This window comes from Myxine glutinosa, chromosome 1, assembly GCF_964187855.1.
Source record: "Myxine glutinosa chromosome 1, kmMyxGlut1.1, whole genome shotgun sequence".
In the NCBI taxonomy this organism is placed as follows: Eukaryota; Metazoa; Chordata; class Myxini; order Myxiniformes; family Myxinidae; genus Myxine; species Myxine glutinosa.
Window position 1 is genome coordinate 105134128 of NC_136261.1, and position 24996 is coordinate 105159123.

The 24996-nt window shown below is 47.7% G+C and overlaps 1 protein-coding gene across 1 annotated transcript in view; it reads right to left on the reverse strand.

The window, feature by feature from the left end:
- Positions 1–3745: 3745 nt before the first annotated feature.
- The window catches only part of LOC137427217 (protein SDA1 homolog), a gene marked incomplete in the record, with an annotated part of 71926 nt that continues 50675 nt past the window's right edge, over positions 3746–24996 (reverse strand). Inside the window, 6 exon segments of the mRNA XM_078775709.1 lie at positions 3746–4873; positions 5118–5279; positions 8743–8827; positions 15443–15696; positions 15860–15918; positions 24599–24764. Of these exon segments, the coding sequence (XP_078631835.1) occupies positions 4820–4873; positions 5118–5279; positions 8743–8827; positions 15443–15696; positions 15860–15918; positions 24599–24764 (780 nt within the window).

Sequence of the window (24996 nt, forward strand, 5' to 3'; positions counted from 1 at the left end):
GATCATAGCGTGAGGAGGGGAGGAATCCCAATATGGAACAGAGACGAGCAAAGTGACGTGCTCGAGCAAATGGGGCGATCAGGGGCTCATGGTGGTTTATGAAGTTCCGTAAACTCCTCTACCCAACAACCCCAAACCTTATAGTTTTGATCAGTGGAGTACAGTATGTAGATGTACATGTAGCAAACAGAATGAATATAAAATCGGCCGATTTATGGCAGGGTTCACAGAAACACGATATGGCAGCAATTGGACAACATAGAGTTGTGGCATTTGGTGTGTTCCATTACCAAGAGCCTTGTAGAGCGCACACCAAGTTGCTGAAGCCCTCAAGCAACACAGCTGACAACACCGGTGGGCCAACGTTGCCATTTGGTCACAAGCGCATTGTTGACGTCGGCCTAACGTGGCCTATTGGTTGCAATTGCGACGTCTATTTTCCAACGTTGGCCTGACGTTGTCCATTGCTTGCAATTGTGATGTCTATTTTCCAACGTTGGCCTGACGTTGTCCATTGCTTGCAATTGTGATGTCTATTTTCCAACGTTGGCCGGACGTTGTCCATTGCTTGCAATTGTGATGTATATTTTCCAACGTTGGCCTGACGTTGTCCATTGCTTGCAATTGTGATGTCTATTTTCCAACGTCGGCCTGACGTTGTCCATTGCTTGCAATTGCGACGTCTATTTTCCAACGTCGGTCTAACGTTGCCTCTTGGTTGCAATTGCGACGTCTATTTTCCAACGTCGCCTATTGGTTGCGCAATTGTGATGTCTATTTTCCAACGTCGGCCTGACGTTGTCCATTGCTTGCAATTGTGATGTCTATTTTCCAACGGTGGCCTGACGTTGTCCATTGCATGCAATTGTGATGTCTATTTTCCAACGTTGGCCTGACGTTGTCCATTGCTTGCAATTGTGGTCTATTTTCCAACGTCGGCCTGACGTTCTCCATTGCTTGCAATTGCGACGTCTATTTTCCAACGTTGGCCTGACGTTGTCCATTGTTTGCAATTGCGACATCTATTTTCCAACATCGGCCCAACGTTGCCTATTGATTGCAATTGCGACGTCTATTTTCCAACGTAGGCCTGACGTTGTCCATTGCTTGCAATTGCGACGTCTATTTTCCATCGGCCTGACGTTGCACATTGGTTGCAATTGCGACGTCTATTTTCCAACGTCGGCCTGACTGTCCATTGCTTGCAATTGCGACGTCTATTTTCCGTCGGCCTGACGTTGCACATTGGTTGCAATTGCGACGTCTATTTTCCAACGTCGGCCTGACAATGTCCATTGTTCGCAATTGCGACGTCTATTTTCCAAGTAGAGTTTTTAGCTCTTACACGAGCCTCGATGTTGTATTTTTAAAGAAAAAAACCCCAAATAAACATGAGCTATCTGGGCGACCCCGACCGAGCATGCAATTTTCACACACATATAATTGCCACTCTCTTTCCGTCAATTCTTCTGGGGGACTCGCTGCCAATCATAGGAACACCAACACCCTGCTCACGAGAGGGTCTACCTCCAATGGGGGTTCAAATCGTTGGTGCTCCTCTGGTTAGCTCAGATGGCAGAGCACTGGTATGGTTACCAGAGGATCTGGGTTTGATTCCTGGTCTGGGCATGTATTTTTCCCACATATGTCAAATACATTGAACATTGATAGATCAACTTAAACTTTTCCCCGATGGGTACGTTTACTTGCTTCTCTCATATGGGTACGGGGATGGATACTCTTCCCAGTAGACTTATAAGATTAACTTGATGGATATGATCATAAACACTCCATTCAGGGATAGATAACCAACATGAGCTAACCTTGTTGTACCTTGTGTGAAGTCATTTAGTGTATTGGATCAGTGATTTACCACAAAAAACGAGTCACATATTCAGAAAACGACAATACAGGATCTCAATATCCTTGTCTTCCAATTGGCTGAAGATTTCACATTCATTCTCTAGTAGTAATGGCGATATCATTTTATTGCCTCCTGATAAAACTCCAGTCTTGAAAAAGTTACCTGCTGCCAATAAAATAAGGGCACATGTCGTGCTGCTGCTTGAGAATATTTTTGATAAGCACCTGACTCAGACTTGCACGTCATGATCTGCATAAGTGTTAGTTTGAACCCCTCAACCTCCTGGAATTAGCAGGCTTTGAGACCCTGAATTGTCAGATTAAATCTGTGCATTGATACATCAACACAAGCCAATGGCATTTACAAAGTGGATAAGTGAACTTCATTTTTAGTCATATGAATGAAACAGAGCTAAAATGATGGCCAAGACTACAGGTACGCACACTCGCCTCCAAGAAATCGAGCCTGTGTTTGAATCCCGATTTAGCTCAAAAGGGTCATCCCGGTGTTTTATCAATGTGCGTGTCATCCCTCAGATGTACGATAAACATCTCACGGTGCTCTTCGCGAAGAGGAGACGAGCTATCACTGGTACCATAGAAAAATTCCAAATTCCTGGGAGAGGGATGGCAAGCTCCTCAGCAACTGAGGAAACATGACCCTTGGCCAAGAAATTGCTCTGGCAGAACGAACACTCAAACAGAGTATGGTACATCGGATCAGAATGAAACAAAAATAAAACATATGTCACCCACAGGGTGAACCGTATCTTGCCAAAATGCGAAAATTCCGTTTTTTCGTCATGACGTCATCAAATGACGTCATAGCGTCAAACTGTTTACAGATCTGGGAAGCACTCATCAAGGGCATTCATATGAGGTATTACTCGATATGGTACCTACGATTTCAAAATTTGACCTTGGGGTCAATAATTTTCGACCTCCAGCGCTAACCATGAAGGTCAAGGCCGATCGCCACCAAAAACTAATCAGCTGAGCGCCGGACCATATACTAGATTCCCATGAAGTTTGGAGACGATCCGATCAAAGTTACTCAAAAAATAAGGGTTTCGTTGACCTCCATGATTGACCGCAAAGTGACCTTGACCTTTGACCTTGACCTTCAAAATTTTGTGTGCTGAAGGGTATCTCTATAGGACTCTGATATGCGAAGTTACAGGAGTTTCCAATAATAACTGTGGTCTACAGAGTGATCTAAACGTGAAAAAAAAATGATTAACCACAAACAAAAAAACAAACAGACAAACATACAAACATACAAGCTGACTAATACATCTTGCAAAAACTTCGTTTTGGCAAGATAAAAACCGTTTATTTCACAATCTTGACATCAATCTTTTTTGATAAACCATAATTCAAGGTATCGGGCTGACAGGATGGTGTGGAGGTACACGCACTTGCCTTTGAGCGGTCTAGCCTGGGTTTGAATCTTGACTGGGATACAAACCTTCACCCTGATGTTTCACAGGAAGGGGGTGCCATCCCTCGGATGGATGCTAAACGGGGCGTCCCATGTCTATTAGCATTAGTCTGTTAACTTTAAAGATTCCAACGTGTCTTTTGCAAAGAGTAGATGAGTATATAAACAAATTACAAAATTCTACCCCAATCCTCAAGGCAAACCTGCTTTTGTACTTAGCCTTCTGGCTAAGGAACAGGATGGGTGGATGCTGGATGGAATTCAAGGTACTGTATTTGTACTTAAAGGAAAACGGAACCATGAGTTCCTGTTCCTCCCAATGGATTAAATCTGTTCGTCCCAATGGATCATTATCTATATGGGGCTGCTCAGGATCAGCTAACCTTGCAATTGTAGTGGCACTTTGACCAAGAGTGCAAATGTAAATGCTTTCTTTAACGATCATTTTTATGACACTTATTTTTAAATGTTTCAAATTAAAGGCAAATCGACAATAAATTGCTGCATGAGAAAGAAGAAGAAGAAGCAGGAAACTCTTATTCGACATGTTTGGAATTAAACAGATCATTATATCATTTTCCTGACAGTGAAAGTAAAAACACAACCAATGTGGAAACGAAATTACATAGTTACTTGAATGTAGGCCAGAAAAACTGCTCAATTGTATTAGCCTCTGGACAACATACATCCCATGTGATTCATAAAAATAGTTCACCGACTGATAAAAACCCACCTTCAGAGGCCATTTTTCCCCGCAAAGCGGGGGTTGGCCTTTTTCGGGGACCGTGGTTGTTGTTGTTTTTTTGGTCCCCTTTTTGAAGCAATGTTTTACGGCCGGATGCCCTTCCTGCCGCCAACCCTTTTTGTCGCCTTTTTACAACAAGCAGGGAATTACCAGTGAACTGGTACTCAATTAGCCGACCTCGGAAGGATGACAGGCTGAGTCAACCCCCCTGGCGTTAATTCAGCGATCGACCGGGATTCGAACCCAGGATCCTTGGATCCTAAGTTGGCACCCTAGCCGCTAGCCCAACACCAGGCAACACCAACACCTCACCGACTGATAACACTCCGCAAAAATGTCATACCTTTAGTTAATGTAATTTGCTGGTGTCATCGAGACCGAGAGAGAGCGAAGTTGAAAGAGTGGCTGGATCTTTCCTTGGCAACTACGGATTGTCAGATACTCCAAAATGTCTTTTGTTCTGGTTAAATATTTGGGATGGAGCCCATTCTTCAATCCAACAAAGGAAAACCAATCCCAGTTAATCTACTTTGAACAATTTGCATTGCAACAAAAAAGGATGGCAAATGCAGGAAAAAAACATAAAAAACTTAAAACATTTATAACTGAAAGGAATAATAATAATAATATGTATATATAAAAATATACATTGGGGACTAGTATTGAATAAAACTTGAACCACACACTGTCTGAGATCACTTAACAAATTCCTGTCCAATGTTATTGCAGTGACAAAAATGTCAAACTAGACTTGGGGCAAATCTTGTGGATTATTTCTTCATCAATATTTTCTTTTTCCTCAATAGAGCATCTCGCAGAGCAATCTGAAAGAGAATGAAACGTTCAAGAAATAAGAAGAGGATGCATGTCGTCCATCACATTAAACTTGTGTCGATGTCAGCTTTATACGTGCGACTAAAGATAGTCAGATGCTCGAATGCACAAACCTCATCAAGGTACGTACTTAATATAGACTCGTTGGATTTCAAGTATGACCGGATCCAAGCTATTTCACAAGACGAAGGTGAGATAGAATAAAGTGGACTGAACATGTTTTGCAAGACAAACCTGTTTATCACGGAAAGACCGTTTTTGCTTTCCACGCACGGCACTGCTATGCTGTATCATGATGTAATTCTTTGTTTTCTGCTTCTCACGGTTTGTTGTGCTTGAATGTGGGTTCATACGTCGGAAGCGCTTCACAAAATCCTTTCGATCAGCCTTGCCAGCCTTGATACAAACACATTTTAGGGGGAGGAAAAAAAAGAGAGTGACATGTTAGGGAGATGGCAAAAGAAGCAAAAGGCAAAAAACCCAATCTCTCAATTCAAACACTCAACCACCAATAACCCTGCCCCAGACAAAAATAAAATAAAATTAAAACGTTTTCTCATTGTTCGGTTCCATAGGACAAAAGGTTCTCAGAAATGTCAGTCATAATTAATGAATACCGAAACTGAGCTCACATTCATTTCTACATGAGGCAGGGTGAGGTGTCAAGAAAACAAACATATAATTAGCCAATGTTACATCTGTGGTCTGGGTGAAAAGGGATATGCCACATCTGCAGAGAAATGCAAGCAGTAGTGTTGAAGAAAGCAAAGAAAATGAAAAAGGGAGCTAAATTTAAAAATAACTAGAGCAATGCGACTGTCGCCAATATGCTTCCACATAGTCCCTGCCCATGACAATGGGTAGATGCTCTCGTTCACTGTCCTAAAAATAAATAAGGTTGGTTTAAATCCCTTACGCTGTTTTGAAGTATCACATTTTTACCACAGGACAGGTTTCACATCAATCAGTGAAGCGTTTTCAGAGAAGGGTTTAAAAAAAAAAAAAATCGGCTTTGAAGCTAATATGGCTGCCAAACCACGTGACCTATGACGTCCGTCATAATTTCCAAACTATATGCAACAGTGGTGTTAGATGACATTTGTAAAATTTCGCATCGATAGGGTAAGCGGTTTCAGAGATATAATAATTTAATATTTTCCTTCAATCCAATATGGCTGCCAAACCACGTGACCTATGATGTCATAAATTTAATATTTCAATACAAATGGGTCATAGATCATGTGCATGCAATTTCAGATTTTTAGGATAAGGAATTTGATTAAAGCATTTATGGCTGTTGGAATTCACTTCATTGATGATGGCATCACTTCATTGATGATGTCGTCATTATCATGCTTTTGTTCCCCATTGAGAGTACTTGACAATGTGCCAAGTTTAAAAAAATTCCATTCAGCGGTTTCTGAGAATTTTTTCATTACTATTTGTGTTTAATCCAAGATGGCTGCCATACCACATGACCTATGATGTCACAATTATCATAAAAATTCTGCCTGGGTGTCACTCCTGCTAAACAAGGTTTAGCCCGTATGGACGGACGGATAACCTGAAAACATAATGGCTCTGGCCACCTTCAGGGGTGGAGGCATAAAAACGTTTTGGCATCACCATATTCTCATTCTCTAGATCAGGGGTGGGGAACCTTTTTCCTGTCGAGGGCCATTTCGATTTTTAGAACATCCTTCGAGGGCCATGCTAAATTATTGAATACATATATCGGACTCACCTAATGCGATGGCTGGAACTGTTTCTCTTTGGCGAGGCGTTTGGTGTCAGGTGGTAGTGATGATGATGCTACTCGCAGCTGGTTTTGCAGGTTTGGGTCAGTCAGTCTTGAGCGAAACCGAGTCTTTGCAAGAGTCAGTTTTGAAAAGAACTGCTCACAGCTGAAGGTCGTCCCAAACAGTGATGCAAACTTCAGTGCATGTCTCCTCAGAATGGGAAAATCCTCAGCACGTACATACAGTTTGTAGAACTCGAGCAAAGGGAGGACAAATCTCACACTCTTACTATGTCTCTCCGAAAAGATCGACTGGACAACCCTCCCATCTACTTTCTCAACAATCCTCTCCAAGAAGTTCTGTCGCTCAAGCTTTTGGGTCTCACTATCTGCCATGATCTTTCTTGGGAAAACCACATTTCCAAGCTGGCCTCCAAAGCCAGTCGCCGACTGGGCATCCTCCGTCGTGCGAAGTCCTTCCTCGGCACACCTGAGCTCCTCACCACATACAAGGCTTTCATCCGCAGCTCAATGGAATACTGTTCTCCCCTATGGGCCGGTGCTCCTGCCTCACACCTAGCTCGGCTTCACGCTGTTGAAACCAAAGCTTTCAGAATTATTGGAATCTCCCGCGATGAAGCTATCTCTGAGGGCCTTTCACTCACTCACCGCAGGCAGGTGGGTGGTCTTTCTGTCTTCTTCCGACTCCTCTCCGGCCTTGCACCCCCAGCTCTCTCTGTGCTCTGTCCCCCAAATATTCCTACAGGTCGCACAAGATCTGCCAGCAACCCTCTGATGGTTAAACTGCCGAAATCTCGGCTGTCTGCTCACCTTCACTCTTTCATTCCTCTTTTCCCCCGCCTCTGGAACAAACTCCCTCACTCCCTTCAATCCCACTCCTCCCTCCAGGTCTTTAAAACAGCTGTTCACCACCATCTCTTATCTTCCCCCATCCAAAACCTTGATCTTTTCTACCCCCGCTAATTCACCCCAGATCCACCTTGTTTGAAATTCCAACTTCTTTCCTGGAAGTCCTGGCAGTGTCCATATGTTTTATACCTCTCCCACCCCCCTTCCCATGCCCCCCCCCCCAAAGCCCTCGCCCTCTCTCAGATCTCTCCATGTCTCTCGGTCCCTGCTCTCAAATGTTGTGTTTGTGTCCTTCCCCCTCTCTCCCCATCTTGTCTACCGCTCCCGATGTTATATGTTTTATGTGTCGGTTTGTCTTTCTGTGTGATTAATGTTCGCTCTTTCACGAGCCTCGATCTTGTATACAAAAGAAAAAAAAAAAAAAAAATTTTTTTTAAAAAAATAGATAGATGAACGCGGGCCGGATCAAACGGTCTCGCGGGCCGTATACGGCCCGGAGGCCGAAGGTTCCCCACCCCAGCTCTAGATACATTAATCGGTATGCTCAACAATAAGCGTAAGTATCTGCATTTGCTGTAATGTCCTTGCTATGGTGTCTTTGATCTGACCATGGTCAGTGCACGTGAACTCATTCAGCCAATGAATGCATGTGCAGATCATGGAACATGCACCTTTTGTGCGAATGCATTAAGAGACTTGACCGACGATGCCAGTTTTCAATAGTTGAGCAAAGGACGATCAAATGCAAGTGGTGACCATGTTCAATGTTGGCACTCTAGTTAAATAGAGACAAACGTTGGGCATAAAAAACAGTCTATGGCTAGGAAATTGTGGGTGAAGGACAGAGACTGGGCAAAAAGTTTATCGACCTTGAAGTGGGCATCCAAAAGTAATAAGATGGACGACTCATCAATTAAACACAGAAATGCCGAGAAATGCAACTTAACTTCATCCGGATAACTCATGGTTTGCGCCTACATCTTTACATTCCGCTTTTGATTAATTATTTTTTTTACCATTTTCAGGCTTGACTCCAATGGTGCTGTGATCCTCCGAGATGAACGCAAAAATGCGCAAAATAGGAAGTGAAGACATTTTGATTCATCAGATGAAAAGACACTGACATACTTGAGACGGGTCTTAATGGATATCCACTATATTTAAACACCGGTTAATAATGAGGTAGTTGGCCTCTGAATCTTTGTTCCACAGCTTTTCCGTCTGTTTAAAGTACCCGGTCCCAGGCCTTACCTGTGCCAACGCTAGTCTGGAAGCTTTGTCTGGCTTTGGCTTTTTATGCAGGTGCTCAATACAGCTTAGAGATAGCAGCTCTCTTCTGTACACAAAGCAGAAGGGATAAGGGAAGGAAGGTATACGTGGGTGCCATGCAAGAGGGAAGAAATTGTATGCATGAGGGCTGGAGGTTTATGTATGTACAGTAATGGAAACAGTGTAAAAACTAGATATAAAATGTGAATAACGTGCGACAGAATCATGTCTCGTGTGTAAAAATGAAATGCTCCATCATACAGTCGTGCATTTACATCGTACAATTTGAATGGTTTTCATGTCAGCAATGAAAAAGTTCCACACGTGCAGAAAGACTATAAAGGTATACGCCATGATATTCCTGTAATGAGGAGAATATTAAGGCTCAGAGTAAGGAAATATCACATTGTAGCGGCTACCGCTGGGTATACACAATCGCCTTGCACCTACCGAGGACGCGGAGCGATCACCATGCCGGGCTCGCCCAGGACGCCCGGGCACGCCCGGTCTCGCCTTTCCAGGGCTCGCCCAGGACGCCCGGGCATGCCCGCTCTCGACTTGCCAGGCCTCGTCCAGGACGCCCGGGCATGTCCAGACTCGCCTTTCCAGGGTTCGCCCAGGACGCCCGGGCACGCCCAGCCTCGCCTTTCCAGGGCTTGTCCAGGATGCCCGGGCATGCCCGCTCTCGACTTGCCAGGCCTCGTCCAGGACACCCGGGCATGTCCAGACTCGCCTTTCCAGGTTTCGCCCAGGACGCCCGGGCATGCCCGGTCTCACCTTTCCCAGGCAAACGCTCTGGGATAATGTGTATATATATTGCTGCCGGATAAACGGGCTTTTCAGAGTACCCGAGTTGATTTTACACAATAAAGAAACTCGGACGAATTCCAGCTTTTTGTCGCGTCCATTCTTCCGATTTACGTTGGAGCCCAGCTCCTACATTGGTGACCCGACATGGACACGGCAGTTGCCCTCAAACTGCCTACCTTCTGGGAGGCTCACGCGGCGGTTTGGTTCGCCCAGGCGGACTCCCTGTTCGCCCTGCGAGGCATCACAGCCGACGACACCCGCTTCCACCATGTGGTAGCAGCACTCGGCTCAGCCACCGCGGCCCGCGCCCTGAGCCTCCTCGAGAGCCCACCAGCCGCTGACAAATACGACGCGATTAAAAAGCTCCTCCTCGACGCTTTCGCCCTCTCATAAGCGGCACCCGCACGGCGCCTGCTCGACCTGCCCGAGCTAGGCGACACGCGCCCGTCCGAGCGAATGGACTACATGCTTTCGCTGCTCGGCGAGCACTTTCCGGCTTTCCTGTTCCGGGAGCTGTTCCTCCGTCAGCTGCCTAGCCAGGTACGCCTCGCCCTGGCAAGCACGCCGATCACGGATCCCCGCGCCCTCGCCAGGGAAGCCGACAAGATCTCCGCGGCAGGCCAACGCATTGGAGCAGCGACCTGGAGCCCACCGCCGTCTGAAGCAACGCCCATGGCGCCCGAGCACCCGGCACGGTCGACGACCGAACTGCCGGCGCAAATGGCGGCCGCTACGCCGCGCCGACCACCTCCAGCACGACGACCGGGGCCTCCACCTGACCAGGCGTGGTGTTATTATCATGTCAGGTTCGGACAGAAGGCCCGGACATGCCGACCCCCGTGCACCTTCGGCAAGCCGGGAAACGGCCGGGCCGGCGTTCATTACCAGCCACGAGCGCCGGCCACACGGGCAACGTACTTTTCATCAGGGACAAAGCGTCCGGATGGAGCTTCCTGTGTGACACTGGCGCCCAACTGAGCGTCATACCCGCCTCCGATCAGGACAGGCAGTCCGCGGTTTGCGGCCCCTCCTTGGTTGCGGCCAACGGATCGGCCATCCGCACCTTCGGCCCGCGCAACGTCACCCTCTGTTTCGGTGGCCAACGCTTTAATTGGACTTTTGTAACCGCAAGCGTGCCCATGGCTATGCTAGGCGCCGACTTCCTCTGCGCACACGGACTGCTGGTTGATGTCAAACGGCGTCGCCTCGTCAACGCCGAGACCTTCAGCTCCCTGGCATGCACATTGAGCAGCTCCGCTCCGACCGAGCTGGCATGTGCCCTCCCGGCGGCGAACGAGTTTGCTCACGGAGTTCCCGGCCCTCACGCGGCCGACGTTTTCGGCCGTCGCAGTACGACATGGGATCGAGCACCACATACCAACCACGGGCCCGCCGGTCTACGCCAGAGCCCGCCGCCTCGACCCAGCCAAGCTCGCCGTGGCCAAAGCCGAGTTCGACGCTTTGGAACACCTCGGCATCGTGCGGCGCTCCGATAGCGCGTGGGCTTCGCCACTACACATCGTCCCAAAACCAGGGGGCGGCTGGCGCCCATGTGGCAACTACCGCCGCCTTAACGATGCTACCACCCCCTACAGGTATCCGATCCCGCACATCCAAGACTTCTCCACCCGTTTGGCAGGACGGGTCATTTTTTCGAAGATCGATTTAAAACGGGGATACCACCAGGTACCTGTGAGGGCGGCCTACGTCCCAAAAACGGCCGTCATCACGCCGTTCGGCTTATTCGAATTCCTGCGAATGCCGTTTGGCCTCAAAAACGCGGCTCAGGCGTTCCAGCGCTTGATGGACGGCGTGCTGCGCGACCTGCCGTTCCTCTTCGTTTACCTGGACGACATCCTCGTCGCCAGCACGTCCCGGGCCGAGCACCTCCTCCACCTCCGAACACTGTTCGGGCGCCTCAGCGAGCACGGCCTCATCGTCAACCCGGCCAAATGCCACTTCGGCACGACGGCCGTTGATTTTTTGGGCCACCACATCACCAAGAACGAGGCCGTGCCGCTGCCAACCAAGGTCGAGGCCATCACCACGTTTCCGCGTCCCCGCTCCATAAAGGCCCTGCAGGAATTCCTGGGAATGGTGAATTTCTATCACCGCTTCGTGCCCCGCGCTGGTAAACTCATGCGGCCCCTCTACGAAGCCCTCCGGGGCAAGCCGGCCAAGTACGACGTCGTCTGGTCCGCAGCAATGGACGCGGCCTTCAAAAACTCAAAGCAGGCCCTCGCCGACGCAACACTGCTCGCTCACCCGGTGCTCAACGCTCCCATCGCCCTCACCACGGATGCCTCCGACTACGCGGTGGGCGCCGTACATGAGCAATGGGTGAACGGGGTTTGGCAGCCACTCGCTTTTTTCAGCCGGCAACTCCGGCCGAACGAGCTCAAATATAGCACGTTTGACCGTGAGCTCCTCGGCCTACACCTGGCCGTTCGCCATTTCCGCCACCTCCTGGAGGGCCGACCCTTCACGGCGTTCGTCGACCACAAGCCGTTGGTTTACGCAATGGCCAAGGTCACGGAGCCGTGGTCGGCCCGCCAACAGCGCCACCTCTCCGCCGTGTCGGAGTTTACCACGGACATCCGGCACGTCGCCGGCAAAGACAACGCCGTGGCCGACTGTCTTTCTCGGGCCAGCGCGAACGCGGTCCACCTCGGCGTGGACTTCGCGCTTATGGCGGCGGACCAAACCACCGACACCACGGTGCAAGCCTTCCGGGCGGCGGACACGGTCCTCCGCCTGGCCGACATCCCCTTCGCCGGACACTGTCCTGCTCTGCGACGTCTCCCAAGGCCAGCCTCGCCCCATCGTGCCCGTTACCTGGCAACGCCGCATCTTCGCCTCCCTCCACGGCCTTTCCCACCCGGGCCGGAAAGCTTCCCAGAAGCTGGTGTCGGCGCGATTCGTCTGGCACGGCCTTCGACGGGACGTCTGCGATTGGACCAGCACCTGCACAGCCTGCCAACAGGCCAAGGTCCACCGACACACCCAGGCCCCGCTGGCACCTTTCACCGTGCCCGAACGACGTTTCGACCACGTCAACGTGGACCTGGTGGGCCCCCTCCCCCCATCACGGGGTTTCACACACCTGCTCACCATGGTGGACAGGACCACCAGGTGGCCGGAGGCCGTTCCCCTCGTCTCCACCACCACCGCCGACGTGGCGCATGCTTTCATCGCCACCTGGGTCGCCCGCTTCGGCGCACCGGCGGACATCTCGTCGGACCGCGGACCGCAGTTCACCTTCGAGCTGTGGGGCGCGGTCGCCCGCAACCTGGGGGTCAAGCTCCACCGTACCACGGCCTACCACCCCCCAAGCCAACGGGTTGTGCAAGCGGTTCCACCGCTCCATGAAGGCCGCGCTCATGGCCGGCCTTCAGGATGGCGGTTGGGCCGACCGGCTGCCGTGGGTCCTTTGGGCCTCCGCACGGCCCCCAAGGAGGACCTCCGGGCGTCCACCGCCGAGCTTGTCTACGGCCAGGCACTACGCGTCCCGGGCGAATTCGTGCCCGACGCTACCAGTCCCTGGTCCGCAGCTCACCAGCGCTCGGACCTCCAGGAGACCGCCCGACGGTTTGCCACCGTGCCAACGTCCCACCACGGTGACCCCCAGTCCTACGTCCCCCCAGCGCTTCGCACAGCGGAGTACGTTTTTGTGTGTCATGACGCACATCGGGGGCACTCCGGCCGCCGTACGACGGGCCCTTCCGGGTCCTGCGACGGGACGACAAGTCGTTAATCATCGACATCGGCGGCACGTCGGACCGGATTGCGGTGGACCGCCTCAAGCTGGCGCACCTGGACATTGACCAACCGCCACGGTTGGCCCTTCCGCCACGGCGAGGCCACCCCCCATCCACGGTGCCCCCCACACCGGACCCCCCCCCCCACGACCCGCCAGGGGTCACTTCGGCCGGGTCATCAGGACCCCCCTTAAATTGACCCTGCCGGTGCAAGTCGATTCTGGGGGGCCGTGTGTAGCGGCTACTGCTGGGTATACACAATCGCCTTGCACCTACCGAGGACGCGGAGCGATCACCATGCCGGGCTCGCCCAGGACGCCCGGGCGCGCCCGGTCTCGCCTTTCCAGGGCTCGCCCAGGACGCCCGGGCATGCCCGCTCTCGACTTGCCAGGCCTCGTCCAGGACGTCCGGGCATGTCCAGACTCGCCTTTCCAGGGTTCGCCCAGGACGCCCGGGCACGCCCAGCCTCGCCTTTCCAGGGCTCGTCCAGGACGCCCGGGCATGCCCGCTCTCGACTTGCCAGGCCTCGTCCAGGACGCCCGGGCATGTCCAGACTCGCCTTTCCAGGTTTCGCCCAGGACGCCCGGGCACGCCCGGTCTCGCCTTTCCCGGGCAAACGCTCTGGGATAATGTGTATATATATTGCTGCCCGATAAACGGGCTTTTCAGAGTACTCGAGTTGAACCCGAGTTGATTTTACACAATAAAGAAACTCTGACGAATTCCAGCTTTTTGTCGCGTCCATTCTTCCGATTTACGTTGGAGCCCAGCTCCTACAACATGACGATATAGAAATCGAAAGTCTTAGCTAGGGAAGGCCCCAACTTGCAGTCCGAGTCCATGTTTCAGCAGGAGCTATGCAAGTCACGGAGGAGGAAACCTTTGCTGATGTTGCCTCTCCACAGCAAAGGTTTTCGAGAAGCTCGACACCCATCGAGACAACATTACACGAACTAGCAACGGTAACCGCCCTATGGGCTTCAACTGGGAGGCCCAAATGAAAAGGTAAAATATCAGAAATGGAAGGCTTTTTTTATTTTAAACGATTTATATAAACATCCGTTAAATCATATCACACACAAATCATCAAAATCTAAACAGTGTTTGTAGAATTTCAATAAAAGCCACATCACTGTTCATATCGGTAAATATTATTCCATCGTGCTTGGAAAAACTGGAAAATTGGAAAAACAATATAGCCTATTTTACTCCAGGGGGTTTGGAAAAACTGGAAAATTGGAAAAACAATATAGCCTATTTTACTCCAGGAAGTCCCAGGATTACCCACCCAAAATTTCGTTGCGATCGGTTCGGCTGTTTTTGCGGTACATGGGAACAGACGGACGGACAGACAGACAGACATTTGGTGAATTATAGTAAGATGTGTAACTCACTGTTCTTGAAGAAACGTTAACACCCATACCTTCAGCTCGGTTATTCGCAAATTCACTACTGGATCGTCATCTACACCTGAGCTACTTAACAGCACTATTGGAGAGCTTCGCCTTTCTTTGTTGCCCGCTTCTACAGTATTGTAGAAGTAACAGTTTCACGCAATCCACTCAGAATTGTTGTGTACAGCTCCTGCTGAAACCTGGCCTATGAACCGTCAATATGGCTCAAAGGTAGTGCACTCACCTTAGAAAAGTCACATGTGGGTTCAACCTGCAACAGGAAGAGGACTGGACTACAAACTGTCACCATGGTGCTGTGTGTGCAGGGTTTCTCATCAAAAATACTATATCCATAATTTTGGAGTTGATGTTAAGCCGACTGTCACATACTCATTGGTGGGCACGAAAGACCCCATCGTGCCATCATAAAAAGTTGATTGGGTTCCAAATAGATTTCTGCTCTTGTCAACGGCTGCTTTGGAAACACTGGACGCTTTGACGAAGATGCTGCGCGATTGCTGGGTTGCTGCTCGTGACCTGCCTTTGGCACGCTCGTGATCCATAGGGAATACCAGAATACTGACCGACTGATAAGAATTTTAAACTTGTATGTGAACTAATACTGTAATTGAAAAACAAATGGCATTGGCTAACAAATGTTACAAAAAAACCTACTTGATAAATACAATAGAAACCATTTAGACAAAAGTAGCAACAAACCCTCGAGTTTCTTCATCTGATTGATCGTCCTCCTCCTCCTCTTCTTCTTCTTCATCTTCTCCTTTTGTCTTTTTCTCTTCTTGCTTGTTATGAACAGTAGATCTCTTCCTCTTCTTTCCCTTTGGAGCCGGAGCTTGCAGCTCCTTGGCAATATGTATTAGCCGAATCTTCCTGAAATCCGACTGAGTCAACAACCGTGAAGAGCTGATGGACGTGGCAATGGACTGTTTTGCTACAAGGTCGTCGGTGGTTTCCTGCACAGCAATTCACGGAGTAAAATAGATCTTGAATCAAAGGGAAAGCAAAATAATATTGAGTAGAGCTGTGGAACAGCAAGGGGCAAAGGTAACCTCTGTTTGAATAAATATTAACTCAGCAATACAGATCATGGACTACTTCCTAAACCACCTCACTCACCTTGACTTCTTCTTTTCCTACTCCCTCATTGTCATTTAAGTTGATGCTTTCCGAACCATCTGTACCGAACACACACCAGTTGGTATTGAGGAAAACACACACACACACACATACACACACACACACACACACACACACACACACACACACACACACACACACACACACACACACACACACACACACACACACACACACACACACACACACACACACACACACACCTTTAAAGTGACCATTTAAAATGAACAAACAAAAGTAGCACCACTGATATTAGCATCGTTAGCAAACCATATAAGATAACTTTTAGTCTACCGATCCAAAAAATGGAATTATTTACAAATAAGTTGTAACCTTAAAATTTGGGTTGTGCAGCAAAAGAGTATAGAAAGGATTATGAGAAATAACTAACTGTACTAATAAATCGATAATTGAAAGGCAAACAACACCAGTTGAAGAAGTCATATCGCAGTTATATTGTACACCGCTCCTTTCCTATGCCATCTCCAGGCATTGCAAATCGTCACTGCTGGGCACCGAAGGGGGCTCGGCGGTGACGCACGCTGAAAGAGAGTACTCAGTTTTCACTCTGGTTGTTTCCTTGTTTTCTTGTTTCCTTGTTTTCTTGTTTGTTTGTTTTCTTGTTTGTTTGTCCGGGCGATATCTCAGCCATCCTTTGAGCTAGGAAGCTGAAATTTTGGCACAATAGTGAGAAAGTGCTTTGTCAAAAACGTTTTTTTTTTTTTTTGATTAATCAATAAATTGAGGAGTTATTTAATTATTAGCGATTAATTAAGTACTTATTTAATTAATCAAATTTCCTTTCTCTTCTGACCATTAACTCAGGCACCTTTTGAGTTAGGAAGCTGATATTTGGACATGCCAATGACCAGGTGATTTGGCTGCAAAGGATATTTTTGATTTATTAATTAATCAATTAATCGATTAATTATTTAATTATTCGATTAATGACCAAAAATTTTTTTTTTTTAAAGTTACAGATTCTGATGAAATAGTGGTAGTTTATGTGTTCTCTGACCAAATTGATTAATAATTTAATTTTTTTATGATTATTATTTATTTATTTTCATTATTAATCATTTATTTATTTTCTTTCTCATTTGGCCAATATCTCAGGCACCTTTTGAGCTGGGAAGGTAATATTTGGACATGAGTGACCAAGTGATGTGGCTATCAAGGATATTTTTGATTTATTGATTAATCATTTCATCTATTAATTATTTATTGATTAATCGATTAATTATTTATTGAGTAATCAATTAATTTTAATTAAGCGGCACAATTTTTTATAAATGACTTATTTAATTAAATTTCTAAAAGATACATCTTCGGATGAAGCACTAGTGGTTTAGTTATGCGATTAGCCAATTGATTATGAAAATATTTTGTGATAATCTTTTATTGATTTTAATTATACAATTAATCAATCAATTAGTGTACACCTCTCCCTCCCAATGCAGCCTCAATGAGCTGCACTGCGGTATTGCCGGGCGCCGGAGGCGCCCTGGCAATGCCGCGCTGCAGCATATTTAATTATTTGGCATGGGGCGGTGTACTTTGAATGTATGTGTACTTGTTTTATCTTTTTTTAAAGTGTTTAGCCCATTGAACCCAGTCTCTTGCACTTCTGGGCCTCACCATCAACTACAATTTCTTGGCTGACCATACAGCAAAGCTCATCTCCAAAGCAAGGCACAGAGTGGGCATCCGTCTTCGTCATTCCTTGAAAAATCAGAACTATTCATAAGGCATTTGTCCACAGCTCAATGGAGTACTACTCGGACAGTAGTACTGCTCTCCCCCTATTGGCTATCACCTCGTCATCATATCTGTTTCTCCTGGATCCGGTGGAACCTACAGTTCTCAAGGTTATTGACATCATCTCTTGCGATAACGCTGAAGCACAAGGCCTGTTTGATAACGCTGAAGCACGACCATTGCAGACAAGATGGTGGCCTCTTTTTTCTTTTTTAAACAACCTCTCCTTCAATCGAGCTTTCTGTGCTCTCTCGCAGCCTTCTGATACTCGAAGACGTTCACAGTCTTCCAGCAAGCACTTCCTGGTTTGTTTACCTTCCAAAATCAAGGCTCACTCCCCACACTCCACTCTTTTGTTCCTCGTTTCTCTAGTTTGTGGAACTGCCTTCTGGAGGCAGTTAAATCACGCTCTTCCCTCTAGGACTTCAAGCAAGCAGTAAACCACCATCTGATGTCATTCTCCATCCCAAACCGCAATATTTTCTATGCCAATTAATATCCAACTCAACCCCCCAAACTTGTAGGTTATTGAGTTTCCTCCTATCCACTCTCTCATCCTTACCTGTTCATTCATTCTTTTGCTTTTGCTTGTATTTAACTGTGGCCTCACTGTACATTGCCTTTTTACCCTGTGTTACGGATTTGTCACTTCCGTTGTTGTGGTTTTCATCCACTTGAAACATTTCTGATTCCATGTATTATTATTGTTGTCATTTAAAGGGAATAGATATTTCTATTTAAAAAAGTTAAAAGTTAAGGTTTTAAATGAAACAGGAACCGGACGGCGAGGAAGAGGAAGAGAAAAGAGGGCGGAGCGAGAGAGGTCGGACAAGAAAGCCGAGTTGCTCCGGGTTCTGAAGCGAACGTTGGCGAGCAAGAGTCACTAGCGAACTTTCGGGGTTCTTGGGAAAGGAATTCCTGTGACCGAGTGGTCATCGCAGTGACCGATCAACCTGCGTGTCAGGTTTTTGGAGGTGGATTCCGAAGAGAATTATCGCCGGGCCGTCCCGTCTTAAAAGCGGGTTGTCGGCCATTTTGACTCGCGCAGGACTTGTGCTTCGCTCGCAGTTTCGTCTCTTTACGACCATCTCCACCGCATTCAGACGTCAATCTGGGGCATGTGTGTGACGTGGCCGTTTGAAGGTTAATTCGTCCATACCCGAGGGTGTGATCTCTCAGTCGCCTGTAGGGCGCCTTTGGATTTCCCAGGCGCCTTGAGGGCGCCCTTGTGCAGCTTTGGCTGTGCGACTGTATTTGCCATCTGCACGGGATTCTGGTCTCAATTGGACCTCGTTCTGGCGATCGCTGGGGCGAATCAATTTCGTCTCGAAGCCGGGAATAAGAGACATTGGGGAATGTTCGGGTTTCACTCACTTGGAGCACAGTGAGTTAAATATTACAAAACTGATGGTACCATCATAGGACATATTGATTGTACTTTTGAATACTATTATTGTTGTACTGTTATTCTTGTGTGATCTTAATACAATATTTGTTTGTGAGTAACAATTGGGGTGGCTTCTCCCTTGATCGTTGACATACAGAATAATACATTTTTCTGCCGTGACTCCTCTCGGGGCTCGGAGGTACACCGTGACTAGGGGGTCGGGGAGGAGCACGTAACACCTGTCATTTTGCTTTTACACGAGCCTCGATTTTGTATGCAGTCGGACACCGACATTCACGGGGGATACGTTCCTGGAACATGCCGCGAATGTTGAATCCGTGAATGTGGGGGCATTGTTTTTTGTTTTTTTTAATACATGATCAAGGCTCGTGGAAGGGCTATGACACAGAACAAATCAGGACTCCACATAACAAAGGGAACAGCAGGAGAAAGGGATAACGGCCACAGAAGGGAGAAGGGAGAAGATAGATGAAGATGGACAAACCGTGGACATGGATTTCATTTTTCAGGTAACGATGAGAGATGCAGGTAAGGTTGAGGGATAAGGGAGAATGCAAAGGGTGGACAATATGGATACATAAAGAATGTTTTTGGGAGGGGCAGGGGTGGTTTAACAGGTGTGGAAAAGATCATCATTTTGGATGGGGCATGACCTGAGATAGTGGTGAACAGCTGTCTTGAAGATCCGGAGGGAAGAATGAGATTGAAGAAACATTAGCAAACTTGCAACTCAGCAACTCAGCATTAGCAAATCAGCAAACATTACCGCTTTACACAAAAAAGGTGCAAAAACAGATCCTTGCAACTACAGACCAATCAGCCTGCTCCCAATTATCAGCAAAGTCATGGAATCCATCATTGCTTCGGATATTAAATCTTTCCTCTTCTCCAATGGCTTGATCTCTGATCATCAATTTGGTTTCAGACCAGGTCACTCTACTCTGGACATGCTGCTTCTGCTGTCTCAACAATGGATGGAGGTCCTCAATGCCAAACAGGAAATCAGAGCTGTCTCCCTTGACATATCACGTGCCTTCGATACGGTCTGGCACCCAGCTCTGCTCACCAAACTCTCCTCCTATGGCATCCATGGAAATCTCCATGCATGGCTTGCGGACTTCCTCTCTGGTCGTAGTCAACGTGTGGCCCTGAATGGATTTCTCTCATCTCCCCTTCCCGTTCAGGCTGGAGTTCCCCAAGGCAGTGTGCTGGGCCCTGTGCTTTTTCTGGTCTTTATCAATGATCTCTCCGACTCTCTGGAAAATCCTCTGTATCTCTTTGCTGATGACTCCACTCTCTGCCGCTCCATTCCTCTTCCCTCAGATCGGCAGTCTGCAGCCTCCTCACTCTCTGAAGACCTGGACAAAATCACAGACTGGTCAAACATGTGGAACATGTCTTTCAATCCTGACAAATCTCACACTCTTACTATGTCTCTCCGAAAAGATCGACTGGACAACCCTCCCATCTACTTTCTCAACAATCCTCTCCAAGAAGTTCTGTCGCTCAAGCTTTTGGGTCTCACCATCTGCCATGATCTTTCTTGGGAAAACCACATTTCCAAGCTGGCCTCCAAAGCCAGTCGCCGACTGGGCATCCTCCGTCGTGCGAAGTCCTTCCTAGGCACACCTGAGCTCCTCACCACATACAAGGCTTTCATCCGCAGCTCAATGGAATATTGTTCTCCCCTATGGGCTGGTGCTCCTGCCTCACACCTGGCTCGGCTTCACGCTGTTGAATCCAAAGCTTTCAGAATCATTGGAATCTCCCGCGATGAAGCTATCTCTGAGGGCCTTTCACTCACTCACCGCAGGCAGGTAGGTGGTCTTTCTGTCTTCTACCGACTCCTCTCCGGCCTTGCTCCCCCAGCTCTCTCTGTGCTCTGTCCCCCAAATATTCCTACAGGTCGCACAAGATCTGCCAGCCACCGTCTGATGGTTAAACTGCCGAAATCTCGGCTCTCTGCTCACCTTCACTCTTTCATTCCTCTTTTCTCCCGCCTCTGGAACAAACTCCCACACTCACTTCAATCACACTCCTCCCTCCAGGTCTTCAAAACAGCTGTTCACCACCATCTCTTATCTTCCCCCATCCAAAACCTTGATCTTTTCTACCCCCACTAATTCACCCCAGATCCACCTTGTTTGAAATTCCAACTTCTTTCCTGGAAGTCTTGGCAGTGTCCATATGTTTTATACCTCTCCCACCCCCCCCCCCTTCCCATGCCTCCTCCCCAAAGCCCTCTCCCTCCCACAGTTCTCTCGATGTCTCCATGTCTCTCGGTCCCTGCTCTCAAATGTTGTGTTTGTGTCCTTCCCCCTCTCTCCCCATCTTGTCTACCGCTCCCGATGTTATTTGTTTTGTGTGTCTGTTTGTCTTTCTGTGTGATTAATGTTCGCTCTTTCACGAGCCTCGATCTTGTATACAAAAAAAAAAAGAAAGAAAAAAAAAAGAGAGTATGGAAGGTGGTTCCACAGGTTGGAAGAAAGAGGATTGAGTGTATGTGAGCAGTGGTTCTGGATTTAGGGAGTTTCACTAGGAGGGGGTTGCTGATGGATCACGTGTGCCCTGAAGATATATGAGGTAGACAAAGCACAGAGAGGGCAGAGGGTGCAAGTCTTGACAAGGCGCCACCAGGTTTTAGAGGAGGAAGACAAGTTTGAAAATTCAATCTTGAGATTGGACAGATGTTTTCTGGCTCTCCACAGAGTAGACACACTTGTTTTTGCGAGCTTTGTGGAATTATCTGAGGTTGTCTTCAGTTGGATTTGTCTTTCAGGAGGAGAATTCAAGTAGTTTCAAAGCAACTGCCTCACCACAGGATCAGAGTACCAAGAGCGGAAGGATAAATGACAAAACTTGGTGGATGAGTTGGATAGGTGACAATTATGGTGATAATTGACAAGGATGACAATAACGAGCCAATTTGATTTTTGTGAAGATCTGGATCCAGCCTATGAGTAAGATGCAAAACTTAAACTGTTCAGCCTGTCGGAGGTATGCGTTCTACCGAGTGCCATTATAGTTCTGTTCCTGTGCTCCCTCAGCCCTCTGAGGAGAATCACACACCGACACAGTATTTGTAGGTGCAATCAATATCAATTCGAGGATCTATTTCTCTACATTACTACTAATTTTAGGATTTACCATCCACAGAGTTATGTACAAAATGGACAGATATGGTCAGGCCGCTTGTGGACACCAAGATGTGGGTTAGGTCATGTCCCAACTCAAGGTGGTCTTGCTAAACTCCACTTAGATCAGGCTGTACTATACGATACACATTTAAATAGAGAGAATTAGGGTCCTCCCTTACACTGGTCTTCCCTCTACCCTGAAGAGCTACAAATGGGGGGTTTTTTAACCACCTACAACCCTCCCGTGCATACCCCGAGTAAAACCAATAGTTTTCAACTCATTCAGTCAAACGGTTCAGAAATGCTAAGAAGTCAAACAAAAACACAAACACAAACAAAAGGACACTTCTCTAATTAGATCGAGGATGATACTCAGTTCTGATCCTGAGACTTTCAGCACAAAATTCCCACATATCAAAATCCAACAACTTCACAATTCATTTTTAAATTAACTTTTGTTTGTTGTTCTCCTCCTCTTCCCTTTCTAAGGGGTGAGGTCCAGAGGCACCAAGCTCTTGTCCTGCCTTGACCAAGATACTCCTCCACTCCCCTTTGTCCTCAGCCAAATCTCTCCACCCTCCAACTACCCCTACCTTATTGATATCCCTCTTCACATAATCCTCCCATCTCAACCGCAATATGTCCCCTTTCCTCCAACCTTGTTCCCTCAACATATCCGCTCTCCTTGCCATTCTCTCTTCTCTCATCTGCACCAAATGTCAAGCCCATCTCAGCCAGCATTTCACCAATCTCCCCATCATGCTCATCTGCACAAAAATCTCCTCCCTCAGTTCATCCATTCTCCTTCTATCTACCCTCTTCACTCCCACAATACTCCTGATCCAGTTGTTCTCACAAACCCGCAGCATCTGTTGTCTCTCTGTCAGTGCCACCATCTCCAGACTGTAAAGGTAGGCCGGCGTTACACATGACATCAGAACCTTTACTTTCAATCCCCTTGAAATATTTGTCTGACATTACACCCTTCTCCACTTAGTCGCATCCACCTGAATCCTCCTCCGCACTTCTGCCTCCGATTTACCATCCACAGTTACTGTTCCCCCCAGATACTCAAACCGATTTCCTTGTCTGATCTCATTCCCCTCTACCTAACAAGTTATGTTTCCCTCTACCTCTATCCCCATATGCAAAATTCCCCTAACTACCCTGCACTGGAAAGGCCTGGTGTTGGCTTAGCGGCTGGGGTGCTGGCATGGGATCCTAGGATCCTGGGTTCGAATCCCGGTCAATCACTGAATTTACACCAGGGGGGTTGACTCAGCCTGTCATCCTTTCGAGGTCGGCAAATTGAGTACCAGTTCACTGGTAATTCCCTGTGTGTGACGCAAGAGTCGACTAACAGGGTTGGCGGCAGGAAGGCATCATCCAGCCATAAAACATTGCTTCAAAAAGGGGACCACGGTGCCCGAAAAAGGCCAACCCCTGCTCTGCGGGGAAAAATGGCCTCTAAAGAGTCTGTGGTGTATCTCATTCCCCTCTAACCTGATATTCATTTCTTTTCTCTGCTGCCCGACTATCATCACCTCCGTCTTCTCCATGCTCATTTTCAGCCCATGTTTCTCAAATGCCTCCTTCCACTTTCCCAGTACTTCCTGCATCTACCACCCACTTACCACCACAACAGCCAGATTGTCCACGTACAATAGCCTCCCCAGAATAGCTTCATGTTTACCTTCCTCCTTACCAGCTCCATCACCGTGATAAACAGGAGTGGGCTGAGAGCACTTTCCTGCCTCAAACTGATGTTCACATTGAACTCCTCCGACATCCCAGGACCAACCCAAACTCTTTCCTTTGTTCCCTTGCACATCCCTACCTTCAGCCTCTGGCACTCCCATCCATCTCAGTGTCACAACCACCATCTCTCTCTGGACAGCGTTGTAGGCCTTCTTCAGATCCACAAATCCAAATGCCATTTCACCTTGCACCCCCAACCTATTCCCCACCAGCTATCTCAGCGTGAACATCCCATCTGTTGTTCCCTTACCCTTTCTGAACCCCTGTTGTTCTTCAACGATCTCCTTCTCCACACTCTTCCTTATCCTCCCATCCAGAACTCTCTACAGCCCCTTCATGACATGACTAAGGAGTGTAATGCCCCTGTACGACCACGGATCTTGAATATCCCCCTTCACTTTCCATATCAAACAGATCTTGAACTTATAGGTTATTGAGTTTAACCTTAAAGGTTAAATGCGACAGAATCCCTTCGCTTTCACAATTAACCTTTCCGTGATCTTGTCCTTTCACCCCTCCGGAATTGACCCATCTCTCATAATACAGTCAACAACCTTTTTATCCACCCGACTCCGACTTCCACCTGTTTGATTGTATAAATTTTTTCAAAATAAATGGGAAAAAAAACATTTTGCATGCATTGTCTCTCATACTTACCCTTGGTATTTCCTTCTCCTGGGCCATCTTGCTCTTGTTCTTTTGAAATCCTTTCTGCATCTTTCAATTCCTCCACCAGAACCTCAGCTCCAGGGATATGGCTCAGTGCTGTCATTTCTCCATATTTTAGCACAGACTGCTCTGAACTCAGTAACGACGGCTTTCCCTAGAGCACACAAAAAACATTAAGTGATGAAATGCTTCCGTAAACCTAGTTGATGACAATCTTGCATTCCTCAACAATCCTTGCCTAGAATGAGTAATCTACTTTACACCCAACTATAATCTTTTCCAGAACAGACCCTGCATTCACGAATATGTTTGGCAGCATGATGTGGCCACTACCCCCACCACCACCTCATACGAGACTTCACCATAATGTGTGTGTGTGTGTGTGT